General features: G+C 44.4%; 1 protein-coding gene across 2 annotated transcripts in view; it reads left to right on the forward strand.

Annotated features, from left to right (window-relative positions):
- The window catches only part of Mcub (mitochondrial calcium uniporter dominant negative subunit beta), a 39,873-nt gene extending 23,405 nt beyond the window's left edge, over nt 1-16,468 (forward strand). The window contains exons 2-8 of one of the 2 annotated variants that reach the window (XM_075981338.1): nt 3,607-3,682; nt 4,466-4,636; nt 8,932-9,036; nt 11,558-11,718; nt 13,402-13,605; nt 14,570-14,686; nt 15,717-16,468. In XM_075981338.1, the coding sequence (XP_075837453.1) occupies nt 3,607-3,682; nt 4,466-4,636; nt 8,932-9,036; nt 11,558-11,718; nt 13,402-13,605; nt 14,570-14,686; nt 15,717-15,794 (912 nt within the window). In that variant the 3' untranslated portion in view covers nt 15,795-16,468. The remainder of the gene's footprint in view (nt 1-3,606; nt 3,683-4,465; nt 4,637-8,931; nt 9,037-11,557; nt 11,719-13,401; nt 13,606-14,569; nt 14,687-15,716) is intronic. The other variant, XM_075981339.1, reaches the window with a different exon arrangement.
- The last annotated feature ends 105 nt before the right edge of the window (nt 16,469-16,573 follow it).

Below are 16,573 nucleotides of genomic sequence, written 5' to 3' on the forward strand. Positions count from 1 at the left end.
ACATTAAAGTATTGTTGTGGCATTTTATATTGAGATTAAAACAAGTTATCTTCTTCTCTCATAAAACCATTTTTGGACGATATTTGTTAAACTTTAAGAGATAAGTAAGGAAAGGGAAGAGTCATAGGAATTAGTATGTGAAAAAACATGCCAGTGATCCATATGGAAGATGAGCATTGTGGGGTCCTTTGGCGAGAAGTGGTTAATAAAGTAATTACATTGATGTAGCCTGAGGTTTGTAGTCACACTTACTCTCATTCAGGCTGTGGTTTTCTGGTGAGCGCTCTCTCTCTCTCTCTCTCTCTCTCTCCATCCCCAGTTAAATGTTTTCCTTCGTAAGAACTGCCATGATCACAGTGTTCCTTCACAGCCCTAGAAACCTTAATTAAGACAGGGAATCTGAAAGCAAGGCTGCAAAGATGTAACCAGAGATCCAAGGCAATGTGGAATTATGGGAGACAGGAACGTTTAAAAGGGGAAGGGTGAGGGGGGAAAGTGGCTAAAGCTTCTGCAAAGTCAGTGATAATTAAGTTTTCAGTTGATCTACTAAGAAAGAAAGCAGAGCCTTCTGTGAGTGATTTCTGGGAATTGATGGGCGGAAGCCAGCTGTAGTCTGTAAGGAATGTGTGAAAGGCAAGGAGAGAGTGGTAAAAATGTAGCCAGCAAGGAGAGAATGGTAAAAATGTAGCCAGCAAGGAGAGAGTGGTAAAAATGTAGCCAGCAAGGAGAGAATGGTAAAAATGTAGCCAGCAAGGAGAGAGTGGTAAAAATGTAGCCAGCGAGGAGAGAGTGGTAAAAATGTAGCCAGCAAGGAGAGAGTGGTAAAAATGTAGCCAGCAAGAAGAGAGTGGTAAAAATGTAGCCAGTCTTTTCAAGGCAAGGAAGGAAGAGGGCGTGGGCATGGATGAAGGCAAGAGAAGTGACCATGATTTGTCCATCCATAGGAAACTGTAGTTGAAAAACATTGAAGGCAGTGAAGTCCCTGGGTGGCAGGAGGGGCTAGGATCCTAAGCAAGTTTCAGAGGAATATATTGGACCTTAAGGATCCAAAAAGATGTCTTCCATAGTAACAACAAAAAAAGCAGGCAAGAATGGTTAGTTTGATGGCCGAAGTTTTGAAGACTGGGTGGTCATTCAGCACTTAGTAATTGCGTAGTAAATAATATTGCTCAGATAGCATGTGGTGTACAGTTACTATTCATCGCAGCTCATTTATTATTCCTCTGTGCATCCAAATCTGTCATGATCTGTCACAGCCAGGTTTACCACAGAGGTGCATACCAGTTTAGAATTATGTGATTGCTAAAGGAACCCGAAAACATTACCTTTATATAATTCCTCTTTGTTTCCCAATATGGAGTTACCTCATTTACCATGCAAAGAGGTCTTGAGGCACATCTGCCGTATTTAAAAGTTGTGGCTAGCCTTGTGGACTGATTTGAATAAATGGAGTAGCTATAAATAGCTAGACTATTTGGATGCTAGATACAAGTATGAAGACTCAGAACTGTATATATCTAGATAAAAGATCTTGTTTGAGATAGTAGATGACAGTTCTATTAATTTGATTGTGTACAATAATGCTTTTGAGATATGTTATGTGTCTATATTTTGGTATTGCTTTCAAACCTTGAGCCATTTACTTTAAATATTTATTTTTGGGGTACCAAGTACTTGAACCCAGACTCCTATGCACGTTGGGCAGGTACTATCTCACTGAGCTGCTATATTTCCTTTTCTAGTGTCTCAAAAAATCATCATTTATTTTTCAAAGGCAATTTGAAAATTGAGCAGCCAAATGTTATTAGCAGCCAAGATTTTTTTTCCCCTAAGCCAGTTTTCAGCTTGTATCTTAAATCTTTTTTAGAGTAAATCACACGATCTAATGATACATGTGAAATAAAATGAGCCATCCTGAAAAGAGCGGCATTCTTGTGGGTGTGGTGAGGGCAAATTACAGCACTTGTGCTGAGATAGTGTCACCGCAGGCTGTGTGGGGCACGGTAATTAAAGCATCCTAAAAGGGCGTCTATTGGAAGCACGCTGTTTTTACTTTTAGACTAATATTTCACTGCTGCTTTTAAACTAAGAAGCTTATATAAAAGCTGCTCCTCTGGCTTACCATTGTTTTGTAAATATGCTAGTTCCTGCTGGGGTCCACTCCCTATGCACAGCTCCCCTCAAAGGAAAGCTCTGTTCTGTTTTCATTGGACGTTTTACTGCACACAGCCCCTCCCAGAATGTACAGGTGCACACACATCTATTGCCCCCATACATAAACACAGAGCAGTATAGCAAGTGTAAATTACATGTAAGTACATAGACAACATTTGCACCTTTTGTTATTGTTTTGAGATAGGGTCTTACTCTGATAGCCTCAGACTCACTGTTCAAGGGGCTGGGAGCAGGCAAGCTCACTAAGAGCACTGCCTGTTCTTCCAGAGGTCCTGGGTTCGACTCCCAGCATCCACATGGTGGCTTCCAACTGTCTCTAACTCCCGTTCCAGGGGATCTGATGCGCTTGTCTGGCTTCTGTGGGCATCGGGCATGCATGTGGTACATAAATATACAAGCAAGCAAAACCACCCAAGCAAATAAAATAAAAATAAGTAAATCTAAAGAAGAAATTTCAAAAGGAAAGTCAGGGTTCATACATGCACACACACACACACACACACACACACACACACAGGGGCACAGTCAGGAATGACAAAATTGAGATTGGTTGCTTGCTGTATATCCCAATTTCATTAACTCTGTACAGACTCTGCCACAGTAAAAGCAATAGCATTATAACATTTGTTATACAAACTTGGAGATCTCCTATGTATGTTTATTAATTGTGGCATATCCATTTTAAGGAGTCAAAGCCAGGTGTAGTGGTGTATGCCTTTAATACCACACTTGAGAGACAGAGGCAGATGGATCTCTGTGAGTTCGAAGCCAGCCTGATCAACACAGAAAGTTCTAGAACAGCCAGTCTCAAAAAAATTTTTTTTAAGTAATTAGCTGTTTTTCTTCTGGATCTTGATAATAGATTATACTTTTATAAATAAAATTCAAATGAACAGTCTTAAATTAATGTGACAGATGATGTTTGCTGCAACTCATTGCCTCTGATATGTCTTAGTCACTGTTCTCTCAGTGCAAAGAGACACCATGATCAAGGCAACTTACACAAGAAAGCATTGCTTACAGTTTTAGAGGGTTAGTCCGTGGTTGTCATGGTGGGAAGCACGGTGGCAGGCAGGCAGGCATGGCGCTAGAGCAGTAGATGAGAACTTACATCCAATCTGCAGGGTGGAGGCAGAGAGGGACTGGGCCAAGTGTGAGCTTTTGAAACCTCAGTGTCACCCCTAGTGACACGCCTCCTCCAATAAGGTCACACCTCCTCCAACAAGGCCACACCTCTAATCATTTTTAAACAGTTTCATGAATTGCAGACAAAGCATTTATCTATGAACCTATGGGGTCCATTCTCATTCAAACCACCACAGCAGGCCTGTGTGGGGCACACATACAAAGTTCACACTCCACCATATGTGAGTCCTGTACTCTTCTGAATTTTAGCCTTACCGTTTTCTGAAGACACACTCTTTTTTACAGGTTTTATATATGAAACTGTATGGAAATCCAAAATATTACCAAGCCCTCTATTACGGAACAGTGTTACCACCTGATGGTAAGTTTTCTTGTCGCTTCTTTGATTTGTGGGCTAACTTTATTTCCATTCTTCCGAATAAAGCGGGAGATGCAGTCTTGAGCTGAACAGACTCTGCCTACCCCACCCCACCCCACCCCACCCCACCCACTGGTTGTGTTTGGTTTCTTGCCCTTCTGGTAGCATGCTGTCACTGGTAATGCCTTTTGGCAAACTTCACCATGTGACCTCAGGAACTGGAGATGAGTCAAAGATGTGTGAGTTCCTGTCTTAAGGATCGGAACTCATTACCTGTGAAGACCTTGGGCAGATCATCATGACGCTGAGCAAGAGAAACTACAGCACACTGTTAGAGACCAGCAGGCCTGAAATAGATATAATGGCAAACCGATGCACAATGCAGAAACCATGTAGTGACATGAATTTTGTAGGGATTCCGAGATCTATGAACTACTCATGTAAGCATGAGCATTCCATTACCTTACCTTATAATGGGGATGGGAGGGTAATGCCTCTCCCAGGCACCATAGGCTGTCAGTCAACAACCCAATGCTGGGTGGAAGTCATCTTTTTTGAATCATCGCTCAGTGGTACAATGTGCATGCAATAGTCCACAGAGGTCAAAAGAGTCATTGGATCTCCTGAAAATGGAGTTACAGACCATTTGAGCTGCCACGAGGATGCAGGGAACCAAACCTGGGTCTTCTGCTGCAGCAGCCAGTGTTTTTAGCCACAAAGTCGTCTGTCCAGCCCTGATAAATTCTCATGTTTTAAAGCTTTAAATCTACATTTTTGTCTTCACAGAAATAACAGTCAGTTATAAACATGGCCTTCCCTTGGTGACACTGACTCTGCCATCCAGAAAAGAGCGTTGTCAGTTTGTCGTCAAGCCAATGGTGTCAACAGTTGGCTCCTTCCTTCGGGACTTACAAAATGAAGACAAAGGCATCAAAACTGCGGCCATCACCACAGCAGGTGTGCATCTGTGCCTCTTAGACCTCTACCTCCAGCCTGCTCTCTCTCCCTTCTGCACGCCTGTTTTGGTTCTTTATTCTCCTAAAAAGAATGCCATCATACGATAAATTAAATCATTCTTTATATAACCGATGGCTACCCTTTTTGCAGCCCTTCCTTTTCACATGTCAGAATGATTAAAATAATAACTCAAAGCCAGCACAGTAGTACATGCCTAGAATCCAAGCACTGGAGAAGCTGAGACAGAAAGATTGAGAGTTCAAAGCTAGTCTGGGCTATGTACTGAGACAATGTCTCAACAGAAAACAAAACAGAGTAAAGAAAACAAAAAGGCTCCAATTTTATTAAGTAAAAGAACATGGAATGAGTTTAGTGTCAATTTCAGTTATTCATTTTATAAACAGCCAGAGATGTTTTTCCTATGAGAAAATTTTAATATAATGGCATTAGCATGTAATTCTCAGCAAAATCTGATAAACTGGAGATAAAATTTATTTTCTACAATTAAAATAGCCAGTAGAAAATTCACAGGCAGTGAATTAATCTTTGTTACAAAGCAATTATGGTTAGGGAATGTTTTCATAGAATCAGTTCTTAGGGAAATACACATTTTAATATCAAGAGAGGTAGTTAATCATTTATGTATTTAAGTATATGGTATGGATTTTATATTATCATGGCATGAAATGGTTTTAGACCAACTGCTCCTAAAATTACATAAGGAATTATTTATCTCAGTTCAATATTCAAAGGCCATTGGTAAATATACATCAATAAATTATCATTGTTGTTTTATTGCATTAAAAGTTCTATGTAAGCTTATTTAAAGATTGGCAATTACTATTGTAGTTTTGGAAAGAAAATAAGCAGGGGCCGGGGAAATGACTCAGCGCTGAAGAGTGAGATTCTAACACCCACAATAAGCAGCACTCAGTGCCTTGTAACCCTCACCTGGCCTCCACAGCATTGCATGCACATGTGCGTGCGCCGAGCGCGCGCGCGCACACACACACACACACACACACACACACGAACATAGTTAAAAATCAAAATTAAAGCTAAAAAAGAAAGAAAAATAAAGTTTTTTTTCCATAACCAAGCTAAGAACCAGCTAAGGGATACATACAGAAACTGGAAACACAGAGATTAAAGAATTTATTCTTTTTACAAATATTTGTTGAGCATATCAGGTCTTGTAGATGCTAGAGACAGAGCAAAGAACCAGACAGATAAGAGCTCCTGCCCTTAATAGAACTTAAATTTTAGGAGAAAAAAGAAACAAAATAAGGCAATAATTATGCAATATGCTAACTAGTAAACAATAATGGAGGAAAGTAGGGTAGGGACATGGGTGAGTCTCCAAGGTCACATCTGAGTAAAGATCGGGACATGACGCAAAGAATCTGGAGGATAATGGGGGACCTGGAAGAGATGATGAGGGAGGCCTGGAGGAGGTAATGAAGGGGGCTGGGAGGAGACAAGGAGGGGGACTTGGAAAAGATGAGGGGAGCCTCGAGGAGATGATGAGGGGGACTTAAAGATGATGAGGAGGACCTGGGGGAGACAATGTGGCTTGGAAATGATGAGAGGGATCTGGAAGAGATGATGGAGGCCTAGAGAAGATGAGAGGGACCTGGAGGAAAGAGTGGGGCTTGGAGTTAACAAGAGAGACCTGGAGTCTCCCAGCACTTGGGAGGCAGAGACAGGTGGATCTCTGTGAGTTCGAGGCCAGCCTGGTCTACAGAGTGAGTTCCAGAACAGCCAGGGTTACACAGAGAAACCCTGTCTCAAAAAAACTGAGAAAGAGTGTGTGTGTGTGTGTGTGTGTGTGTGTGTGTGTGAGAGAGAGAGAGAGAGAGAGAGAGAGAGAGAGAGAGAGAGAGAGAGAGAGAGAGCTAGAGGAGATGAGAGGGACCTGAAGGAAACAATGGGGACAAAGAGCTGATGAGAAGGACCTAGAAAAGATGAGAGGGGCTTACACCAGTGGAACTCTGGAACAGTGGAGTTGGAGGAGGGGGGATTCTCAGGTGAGGGGAACAGGTTGAAAAAGGCTAGTGGGTTATTGTAAGGACTTGAAGCTTTCTTCCTGCTTTGTGGCTACAAGGCGCTTCTAAATAACTCAGACACAGGAGCCGTGGAAATGCAGGGGACTTCCTGCCTGCCCTGGGAATCTAGCAGTAGACAGATGCATACATAGATCTCAGGTGAGGTTGAATTGAGCAGTGTCTCCACAGAAGCATTCAGTAAGCCTTTGATAAATGAGTGAAGAGAGGTGGGGAAAAAAATGGTTGATAAAAATGGAAGATGTTCCCCTTGTTTTTCTCCCTCCAAATAACTTTAAAAACAGTACAAGGAAGCCAGAAAGTCTGAAGTTTTTCTCTAAAAAGATTAGGAAATGGGGTTCTTTGAACTGAAGGTACCTTACTGAGGCTTTTAGTGGAAGTCATTAAATGTGAATTTTTAAATGACATCAGATAAAAATTCATTGTTTTGCTGTCTAGTTCTTTAAGAAAACAGGGCCAATGTGTGGAATTTGCCCATGTTTAATTTGCTCCTGAAAAGTGTTTTCTGAAGCTACCATACCTCTGCCTATCACTAGCCAATCCCTGGGAACTTGTTCTCACCCCAGCTCAACAGGAACCCAGACATCCAGATTCTAACAACAAACCCAAGTGCAGACCTGACTAGCTGCCCCTCGGGACAGTAGAGCCATTGAGCTGGACAGGAGGCAGGCCGCCAGGCTCTTCTCTACTGTGCGAGCAGACTTTCCTGTGTATCCTGGTTCCTGTAGCTGAAATGGCTTTGGCTGAACGTCTAAGCAGAAAGCTGGCCAGAAGGAAACACATGCTCATAACTTTCCAGAATGTGTTACCCATAACTGTGTGTGGGCTGGTCTGAAAAAGAGAAAGGACTCCCTGCCCGGCACGAGTTCTCCACTCCCAGCCCGGTGACTGCTTTCTTAACTCCTGACCTACAGGAGAGCATTGTGGGTTCTGGTTTTGAAATAGGATCTATGCGAACTGGTACACAGCATCTTGAGGTTAAAACTCTCGGGAGACTCCCTCCTCCCCAACCCCCACATACCTGAATATTCCCAAATGCTAAACCAAAACGCAGGAGGCTGGAAGATCCCTGAAATAGGAGGGTTTCTCAAGCAGCTATAATTGCGATCTTAAAATCTGAGGACCAGGCCTTGGGACAAGTTCCTACAACTACGAGGGGCAAAGCTGGACAGCAACTGGGCGATGCCCGCTGGACCTGGAGCTAATGGTGTTGTCATGGCGGAAAGTGAGAAAGAGTGACTTTAAACCTTCATTGGCTCTAGAGGAGAAGGTGCCTCTGTCTTTCTCCCGAAGAGGTAACCTCTGCTCTCTCTCTCCTCTTTCTCTCCTCCCCTGCCTCTCTCTCTTCTTCCCCTTTTCCCTTTTCCCCCATAACCCACTAAATAAACTCTATGCCCCCCCCAAAAAAAACCAATCGGTATGGAAGGCCCCGCCCACTGGAGGTGGTGCCACCCTGGACAGGTGATTCTAGATGGCACAAGAAAGCAAGGTGAAGAAGCCATGGAGAACAAGCCAGCAGGCAGCGTTCCTCTGTGGTCTCCTCTTCAGTTCTTGCTTTGGCTTTCCCCAATGATGGACTATAACCTATGCCAAATAAATCCTTTCCTCTGAAAGTCCAGTGGCTTTTCACAGTGACATAAAGCTATCTAGGACATGTCCTATCTCAGAGAAGGGGGGAAAATCTCCACAATGAGTGGACAGAAAAAGCTTACATAGGAGTCTCCATCCCCTGCCCCGGAATGATTTCATCTAAGTCAGTGTGGGCCTGGTTTGTCTCAAACAAATCTTAAGGATGCCAGGCACATTCCTGGCTCTGACCGCTGTCGGGGCTCCGGTCCTAAGATTCCACCTTCCGGGCTAATGAGTTTGTCTGCCTGAAGCACACTGTGAAACGACACAGAACGACAGAGCAGGCCTGCTAAGGGCCATCCCGAAGGCTGCAGCTCTAGATGATCGCAAGGTCAACCTAGACAGGGCTGCCTCCTTGGCTCTGGCCCTGCTGTGGAATTCCCTCCTTGTCCATCTGGCACAGTGGGAGAGGAGTGCCTGCCTCTTACATCTGGTCAAGAGGAATGGGAGGAAATAAAGCAACTGGAGAAAATTCCCTTAGTGAAAACGAGGAGCCACCTAGAAGGCGAATGTCCATGACCATATCCTAAAAAGCATTCTTAGTGTTTGCATGTTGGGACCTGGCACCCACTGCTTCTAAGCCGTCTGTGTTGTTTCTTTCAGAAGGCAGTGAGATTCCAGCCTCAACGTTGATGGACACTTTGCTAATGAAAGATTTTAAACTCGTCATTAACAAACTAGCATATGATGTTCGGTGTCACAAGAAAGGTAAGCAACGGCCCTCCTTAACGTTTTGCTTTAGTGGGAGCTTTTACAGGGAGCAAAGCAACCTAGCTTTTGCTTTGAGAACAGTTTCATGAGATGTTACGGATGGGCATTTTCCTCCTTCCAAAGCAGGAGGGCGATTTCCCTGATTTTTACCATGGGAACTGGGCAGAGCTCTCAAAAATGGAGGCGTGCTACCTGAATCCCCTGGGGTTGTAAAATCACAAGTGTTTCACATAAGATGCCTCCAACAAGTTTTCTAGCACAGTGCAGGTAAGCTGCGCTTCTTAGCCCCTCTCCCCAGCACTGGAAGCCATGGTTTTCCCTGCGACCTCAGTCTCCCAGTCAATTACTAACCAGGACTGACCCTGCTTAGCTTCCAAGATCAGACCAAACTGGAAACCGTCAAGGTGGTATGGCCGCAGACTGAGCTCGACCCTTGCAGCTCTCAGGAGAGCAGCTGACTTTCCGTCTGCTGCCTTTTTGGTTTGCTTTAAGAGGCTCACATGCCAGCTCTGAAACTAGAAGTCTTAACCCTTTAAATAGTTTGCTTTTGATTTCAAACCATACACTGAACCATCCTAAATGGAAAATCAGAAATCTGAAACTTTTCGATTCCACACTGGAGTCCTCGTGATGGGTTGTAGTCAGAATGCAGACGCATGGAGAATGGGGGGGGGGGAATATACCAGGGGACAGAGTGTTTATTTAGCATAATATATGTACATGTTATACATATGGTAAAATCACCTCAGTCTATGCATAAAGGGTATATATGAAATGTGAATGTTGTTTTTACCTGAGTACCATCCCCATCCCATCACACAAAGATTCCAAAATCTGGAACATATGTAAAATCTGAAATAAGTATCTGGTCCCAAGCCTTGTGGGTGAGAGATACCCAACCTGAAACACTGTCGACATTAGCAATTTGCTTCTGACGTTTCTCTTACCACCTCTCCACATATTGCTTCTGTCCCTTTCTTCCCGTATGGCGTGACGTCATGCCCTTTGGGGTTGTCACAGTTAGGTATTCTCTTAGCCTTCCCTCTCTCCTTTCTCTTTTTCAGCTTTGGAGGTTTCTTTAGGTGGATCTTCAAGCTCACAGATTCTTGCTTTCTCAGTGGCTAGTCACTGATGGGAGTCACTCTGGAGTGAGGTGGATAATACTTCTAGAGTTCCTGTGGTTGTTTCTTAGCCTTTCCATCTCTCTATTCACTCTGTATTCTTGAATGCTGCTCACCGTGTCCATGACCCTTTAATGCAGTTCCTCATGCTGTGGTGACCCATAATCATAAGATTATCATTACTACTTCATAACTGTAATTTGCTACTGTTATGAATCATAATGTAAATATCTATGCTAACTGATGGCCATAGGCAACCCCTGTGAAAGGGTCACTGGACCCCCAAAGTTGAGGATCATTACATTAGAGGCTTTATGACATTAATCAGTTTTCCTTCATAGTACACTAGTTGAGTTTTGTCAACTTGACAGAAAATAGGGTCATCTGAGAAGAAGGAGCCTCAATTGAGAAAATAGTTCCAAAGCTTGTGATGTAACCTATGTCTCTCCTTCCAAATCCCAACATGAATGTTTGGCCCGCAAAGGGCCAAGGCTAGGTCCCCAGCTCCTTCCAGCTTGTGGGAAGTCTGTTGGGGCAGATGCTATGTCAGGATTGAGCTCCTGGTCCAGTGAGCCCCAATCTAACACTGTTCTCAGTGTTACTGCATGCTAGGAAACCCATGTTACACAGACCGAATGAACAGGGAAGGGCACAGTGTACACAATTGGATGGAAACGAACGAAAGAATCATACTGGATTAATTAGGGAAGAATTTATTCGATTACAAATTTAGAGTTTAAAAAATCATTTCAAGTCATTCTTAATCATTGGCAGATGTGAACTGAAAAGTTCAGGCCACGAAAATGAACTCTCCATGGAAGACACATCAGAAAACCAACAACCATGTAATGAGTAATTGTCTCAGACGTACATGGGTTCTGTTAGGAGGTGCAGAAATACTCCACCAATTTGGGTTGGCAGTTAACACAGGAATTCGGTGCTACCCTTTTCTCTGAAAGCCCAGTAGGCATTCTGTTCTGTGTTGGACCATGGCCTCCTTCCAGAAAGAGACAACAAGTTTGTTGCTATTCCCTAACAGTGTGATCAACAAACCCCGTGCAGTCATATGAATGCATCTTTCCACATTTTGTAAATTTCTACTTTTCTCTCTGTCCCTATCTCATCCCGTCACTGTTTCTTTATTCTCCCTGCAAGACACTATCACTTTGGGGTTGGAGAGAGGGTCCAGCAGTTGAGATGGCTTGCTGCCCTGGCAGAAGACCCAAGCTGAGTTCTCAGCACCAACATGGTGGCTCACGAAAGAGTCATTTGACCCACGCACCCCCACCCCCACCTGCACCAAGGGATCACGACCCACAGGTTTAGAACCACTGGCCGAGACTCACCTGGCGGAGAACCATGTATTAAATGCCTATGTCTCTTTTACCTTTTCTCAGAAAAACCAAGTGCCGAGCACACGATTGAGATGGAAAACATGAAATCTCTGGTTCACAGACTGTTTACAGTCCTGCACTTAGAGGAATTTCAGAAGAGAAGAGAGCGTCACCTGATGGCAAAGATCGACCACCTGAAGGAACAGCTGCAGCCCCTGGAGCAGGTGTGTGTGTGTGTAAGACATGCCTCTCGCTAGCGAGTGCCAGGAGTCAGTCACAGGGGCATCTGGGCGGTTTGTGTGGGCTCACTTTCTCCTTCATTCTGGAAAATGGCCTGCGAGCTGAGCATCCATCAGTGACGAAGCCTGAGAATCTGACTCTAGAGCTGATAGCATCCACCAGTAACGGAGCCTGAGAATCTGACTCTAGAGCTGATAGCATCCACCAGTAACGGAGCCTGAGAATCTGACTCTAGAGCTGATAGCATCCACCAGTAACGGAGCCTGAGAATCTGACTCTAGAGCTGATAGCATCCACCAGTAACGGAGCCTGAGAATCTGACGCCAGAGCAGATAGCATCCACCAGTAACGGAGCCTGAGAATCTGACGCCAGAGCAGATAGCATCCACCAGTAACGGAGCCTGATAATCTGACGCCAGAGCAGATAGCATCCACCAGTAACGGAGCCTGATAATCTGACTCTAGAGCAGATAGCATCCACCAGTAACGGAGCCTGATAATCTGACGCCAGAGCAGATAGCATCCACCAGTAACGGAGCCTGAGAATCTGACTCTAGAGCAGATAGCATCCACCAGTAACGGAGCCTGATAATCTGACGCCAGAGCAGATGTCCTCTGCTTCCTCAGCATCAGCATCAGCTGTGAGCCCGACGAGCAGCCTGGGAAATGGGATGTGGGAGAGCACTTGCTACATCACAGGTCCCAGTCTGCCTAAGAACCGGGGGTGGAGAGTTAGTAATGGCTTCCTCGTACCGGCTATGCTTATTTCTTTTCTCCAAATCATGGAGAAAAAAATTATTCATTTTTTGGTGGCTAGGCATGGGGTAGTCTAAGAGGAAAACTTGCATTCTTTAAGCTATAATTCTGCTTATAAAAAATGGGTAACTAATCTTTGTATATGAATACACAGTTTCTAGAAATGAGGTCATTATTTCCAAGGGTATTGAAAGAATGGGAGAGAAACACTTTTCTTTGTTCTCTTTTTTCTGGATTATTTACATACATTTTGTTTTTCAAGAAATTGATATGCTGGGTATGGTGGTCGCTGTCTTTAAATCTGGCTCTTGGGAGGCAGAGGAAGGCAGCGTACTATGAATTCAAAACCAGCCTGGTCTGCATAGCACGCTCCAGGCAAGAGAGGGCTCCATCTGTATAGCGAGACCCTGCTCCAAGACAGGAAACAGAACAGGAGGAGCCACTAGAGAACCAGATGTACACAAACTGTGTCTGCAGATGAATTCCCAGAAGTGAGGATCAAGGAAAACAGGCTGTGGTTTTGGAACAGGACTTTTAGGCTTCTAATTGTAAGCATAATTGTGTTTAGGGGATTTTGTTTGTCCCTCCCCCGGCCCCTTTTTTTTCCGGCTGAGCTTTAACTCACAGAGATCCTCCTGCCTCTGCCTCCTGAATGCTGGGATTAAAAGAGCGTGACACTATACCTGGCTAACTATGTTTGAGTAGATTTTACCTTTACAGTTAAACAAAATGATTAATGAACTGACTTAGAAGTGAGCCGTTACACATCCTTCATACATCTCCTCATTCTACACACCTGACCCATTCATATTAATGAAAATGTGCCCTGGCTCAAATGTCTCTTGTTGTTTCTGTTTGCCCTTTAAGCAGGCAAACCTGTAAACCGAATGCATGGTTTTCCTTTCCTCCAGGTCAAAGCTGGAATAGAAGCTCGGTCAGAAGCCAAAACCAGCGGACTCCTGTGGGCTGGTTTAGCCCTGCTCTCTGTTCAGGGAGGGGCACTGGCCTGGCTTACGTGGTGGGTGTACTCCTGGGATATCATGGAACCAGTCACCTTCTTCCTTACGTTTGCAAATTCCATGGTCTTTTTTGCATACTTCATCATAACCCGACAGGTGAGTAGTAAGGGAAGTCAGAACATTTGTCTGAAGAATCTCTCCTCCAAGCCAAGCAGTGTCTTGGTTAGGGTTTCTACTGCTGCAATGAAACACCATGACCAAAAGTATCTTGGGGAGGAAAAGGTTGATTTGGCTTACCTATCCTGAATCCCGGTCCACTGAGGAAAGCCATCGCAGGAACTCAAACTGGGCAGGAACCTGGAGGCAGGAGCTGGTGCAGAGGCCATGGAGGGTGCTGTTTACTGGCTTGCTCCTCATGGCTTGCTCAGCCTGTTTTCTTATAGCACCTAGGACCACCAACTTTCTTAAAGCACCCAGGACCAGCAACCCAGGGGTGGCACTGCCCACAACTGAACCTGACCCTCCCAATCACTGATTGAGAAAACGCCCTACAGGCTTGCCTACAGCCTATCTAGTATCTCAACTGAGGCTTCCTCCCCTCAGATGAATGTAGCTTGTGTCAAACTGACATAGAACTAGCCTGCACAAGCAGCAATTGATAAAACCCTTTCATGTGCTGAGTTTTGTGAAGCTAGTAAATTTTTTTTAACAAGGTTGGATGGTTGGATGGATGGATGGATGGATATAAAATAAAAATTTTAATTCCTAAAGAATTAGTGTGAACACATGAACTCCTCCTCCATCGGGATGAACGCTGCATTCATGTTCTCTGTGCCCTCGCTAACCAAGGACATTGAACTTGCACTACAAAAGTTAGCGATATCCAGTAACTAGCTTGTCCCAAGGTTGCTTTGCCCAATCTTCGGGCTTTTCTTCTGTCATAACGTGTACATTTTCTCTTCCCAGTCTGCCTGCTTGTAAGAGGGGCAGCTACTCACCTCCGGCCGCATGCCCTACTTCTGTGGGCTGTTTGCCCCGTGACCATTCTTCTCCCCACTTGGCCTTGCTGTCGCTGAGTTAGTATCTTCACTTGAACTACGCGCTCTCCTCTCTCCTTTAGAACTACACCTACTCATCCCTTCGGAGCAGGCAGTTTCTTCAGTTCTTCCACAAGAAATCACAGCAACAGTGTTTTAATGTGGAACAATACAACAAGCTAAAGGAGGACCTCGCTGAGGTATTTTATTCCAAGTGCTTCTCCGAGATGGTTTTGTTTTGGAGACGGGGGAATGCATGCAACTGTTGGCTCATTTTTCACATGTTGGCAAATGCTGAGCTAAGATTCTTATGTATTGTTTAGCAAAAGGTTGGGATGGGAGTCTTCTGTCTGCATGTATGCCTGCCAGCCAGAAGAGGGTGCCAGATCTCATTACAAGCATGTGATTGCTAGGAATTGAACTCAGGACCTCTGGAAGAGCAGTCAATACTCTCAACTGCTGAGACATCTCTCCAGACCCTTAAAAGCTTTTTTTCCCTAATAACTTTGATATGTGACAGTAGTGGGGATTGAACCTTGGGCCTCAGTATATGCAAGGCAAGCGCTTTTCCACTGTGCTACACCCTCAGCCCCGGGATGGAAATTTTTGTCTTTTTAAAAAGTGTATGAACTGGCTGGGAAGTGGTGGCGCACACCCTTAATCCCAGCACTTGGGAGGTAGAAGCAGGTGGATCTCTGTGAGTTTAAGGCTGGCCTGGTCTACAAAGTGAGTTCCAGGACAGCCAGGAGTGTTATACAGAGGAAACCTGACTCAAAATCCAAAACCAAAACAAAACAAAATAACAAAAACATATGTGAACTGAAAAAACAAAACCCCGACAAAAGGATTACCCGGTGGTTTCTTTCCAGAGCGTCATGAGGTCAAATGAAGCCATGAACTCATCTTCTAAGAAAGGATTCACAAGGCTGGGCAGAGTAGACACACCTTTGATGCATCCCAGCACTGGGGAGGCAGGCAGATCACTGTGAGTCGAGGCCAGCCTGGTCTACCCATCTAGAGGTACACAGTGAGACCGTCTCAACAAAACAACAGAGCAAACACACACAATACATCAAACAAGGCCTTTCAAACAAGGCCTTTACCTCAGTGATTTAAATGTTTTCTTGTCCTGAAGAGAGGTTAAATTTCTACAATTCCTCAAGCAGAAATGCTGTATTTCTTGTTTTCTCTGAGCACAAGTTGTTTGTTATCTTTTCTTCCTCACCACAGGCCACAGAATCCTTGGAGACCGTGCGCCACGCCCTCCATTTGCGACTGCCAGGAGAGGAGCTCAAGGAGAAGAATTAGTCCCACGTTTTTAAACATCCCAGGGCCACATGCTTTTGTAGCTTACCAACTGGACATTTTCAAGGTCGTGTTCATTTCTATTTGACAGCTTCAGATGTTGTTTGGCTGTTAAACTTGAGTGGAGCAGAGTACTCTTTGCCATTCTCACGTGAGATTCTTGGTTTGTGGATCTGTGAGGACTGAGGTTTCAGAAAGCCTGTGTGCCCTGGCAAAGCCTTGGTACCCAAAGTCCTCCCCTGCTGGCCCCATGTGGAGGTAAAATGATTGGGGTCTTGGCATTCATTCACTTTGGTTCTTAGGTTCATCTGGAATCACCTTGTTAATTTGAACTTGGTTTTATTTCTTGAGACAGGATCTCATGGTGATGTGGGATTCCCCTCTGTATGCCGTTAATATGTTTTATTACCATTGGTTAATAAAGAAGCTGTTTGGGCCTATGACAGGGCAGAACAGAGCAAGGTGGGAATTCCAAGCAGAGATAGAGGCAAAAAGAAGGCAGAGTCCGAGGGACGCCATGTAGCCACGAGGAGACAGATGCCCACCCTGGAACCTTGCTGGTAAACCATGCCCCTCATGGTAAAATACAAAATAATAGAAATGGGTAAATTTAAGATGTAAGGGCTAGCTAGAAATATGCATAAGCTAATAGGCCAAGCAGTGTTTTAATTAATACAGTTTCTTTCTGTGTGATTATTTTGGGTCTGGGCAGACAGGAAATGAACAAACAGCCTCCGTCTACATCACGCTGTGGCTCAAGCTGCTTTGTAGTCTAAACAATC

Source organism: Microtus pennsylvanicus, chromosome 7 (genome assembly GCF_037038515.1).
Source record: "Microtus pennsylvanicus isolate mMicPen1 chromosome 7, mMicPen1.hap1, whole genome shotgun sequence".
Taxonomy (NCBI): Eukaryota; Metazoa; Chordata; class Mammalia; order Rodentia; family Cricetidae; genus Microtus; species Microtus pennsylvanicus.